Source organism: Mizuhopecten yessoensis, unplaced genomic scaffold, assembly GCF_002113885.1.
Source record: "Mizuhopecten yessoensis strain PY_sf001 unplaced genomic scaffold, ASM211388v2 scaffold710825, whole genome shotgun sequence".
NCBI lineage: Eukaryota > Metazoa > Mollusca > Bivalvia > Pectinida > Pectinidae > Mizuhopecten > Mizuhopecten yessoensis.
In genome coordinates this window covers 1-1,398 of record NW_018477320.1, presented here as the reverse complement: position 1 = coordinate 1,398, position 1,398 = coordinate 1, and the positions used below count along the sequence as shown (strand labels likewise).

Genomic DNA, 1,398 nt, shown 5'->3' with positions numbered 1-1,398 from the left:
TATGCTAACTAGATAGGGCGCTATATCAAATGCTGTATATTATTAGTATTATCATAGAAAAGACAGGAAATACAAGAAACGAAAAAGATCACAAGTGTTGCAATTTGGCAGCAGATCAACTTTGATCTCTTTTATGTCCGCTTCGAAGAAAAAACGGAAAAAATCCAGAAATTTTTGAGAACGGGGGTTTTAACTTAACATTATACCATGATAGTTATTCGTATTTTGTTTTTATCGCTAGAGTTTTGAAAAAAGCACTAAGATATGCCCTATCTAATATGAATGATGTGTCAAAGACATTGATTTATTTCGTTTTAAATCCCAGAAACAATCTACGGGTACAGGTATTCTTTTGGATTTAAGAATGAATATCAACTGTGTTACATGGAAAAAAATATCCAGATCAGTATTAGATATAATGTTAATATTACATTATTGGTGGTTATATAAGTGCACTACAATATCACGTTGATGTTGCTTTCAATTTGAATAGACTTTGTTTTCATATTCCAATAGTGGCACAACTAAAGTCCTTGGAACATTTAGAAGTGACAATATACAATCAAGGACGACCACAAACGGAAAAATGGTCAACCAGATAGCCGCTCTAACTGGATTCAGGTTGGTCGGTTCCGACACGGTCTTTTTGAAATGCACCATTAACGTGTGCGCCCATGATTGTGTGAGTATTTATAGTAACATATGTGTTTGTCTCTTAAATTAGAACGTTATCAATACAAAAGCTAGCTATGCCTGCTATACCTAACCTTCCTGAAAATAACATTGTTTATAAAAAATTCTGTTCACAATGCTTAACAGTTTATTTAGTATTATTTCAATTTTTTCACAATTATTTTCATCAGGTCTAATGCAGATATAATTCCAGGTAACCAAAGAAAGTTACTTTGTTGTGTTCGTTTTGTATTTTGATACTTTCATCCTTTATAGCCGACCCCAAGTTCAAGCCCGACCAGAAGTCAGAGCCCGACCCCAAGTCAGATCCACGCCGCAAATCAGAGCCCGACCCCAAGTCAGAGCCCGACCCCAAGTCAGAGCCACGTCGCAAGGCAGAGCCCTGCCCCAAGTCAGAGCCACGCCGTAAGTCAGAGCCCGACCCCAAGTCAGAGCCACGCCGCAAAGCAGAGCCCGACCCCAAGTCAGAGCCACACCGCAAGTCAGAGCCCGACCCCAAGTCAGAGCCCGACCCCAAGTCAGAGCCACGCCGCAAATCAGAGGCCGACCCCAAGTCAGAGCCACACCGCAAGTCAGAGCACGACCCCAAGTCAAAGTGACGCCGGAACTCAAAGAAAGAGTAAAAAACGAAAAGGTGGCAAGCACCCATCAACTGTTCATTATGCAACGTTGAAATTAACCGTCCGTGACACATTATTAGGCACG

General features: G+C 40.7%; 1 protein-coding gene across 1 annotated transcript; it reads left to right on the top strand.

Moving 5' to 3' along the window:
• Window positions 1-586: 586 nt before the first annotated feature.
• On the top strand, window positions 587-1,392 carry LOC110440821 (protein TsetseEP-like). Its single transcript, XM_021483951.1, has 2 exons — window positions 587-682; window positions 897-1,392. The coding sequence occupies exons 1-2, from the start codon at window positions 587-589 to the stop codon at window positions 1,290-1,292; spliced, it is 492 nt and encodes a 163-aa protein (XP_021339626.1). The 3' UTR covers window positions 1,293-1,392.
• Window positions 1,393-1,398: the final 6 nt, after the last annotated feature.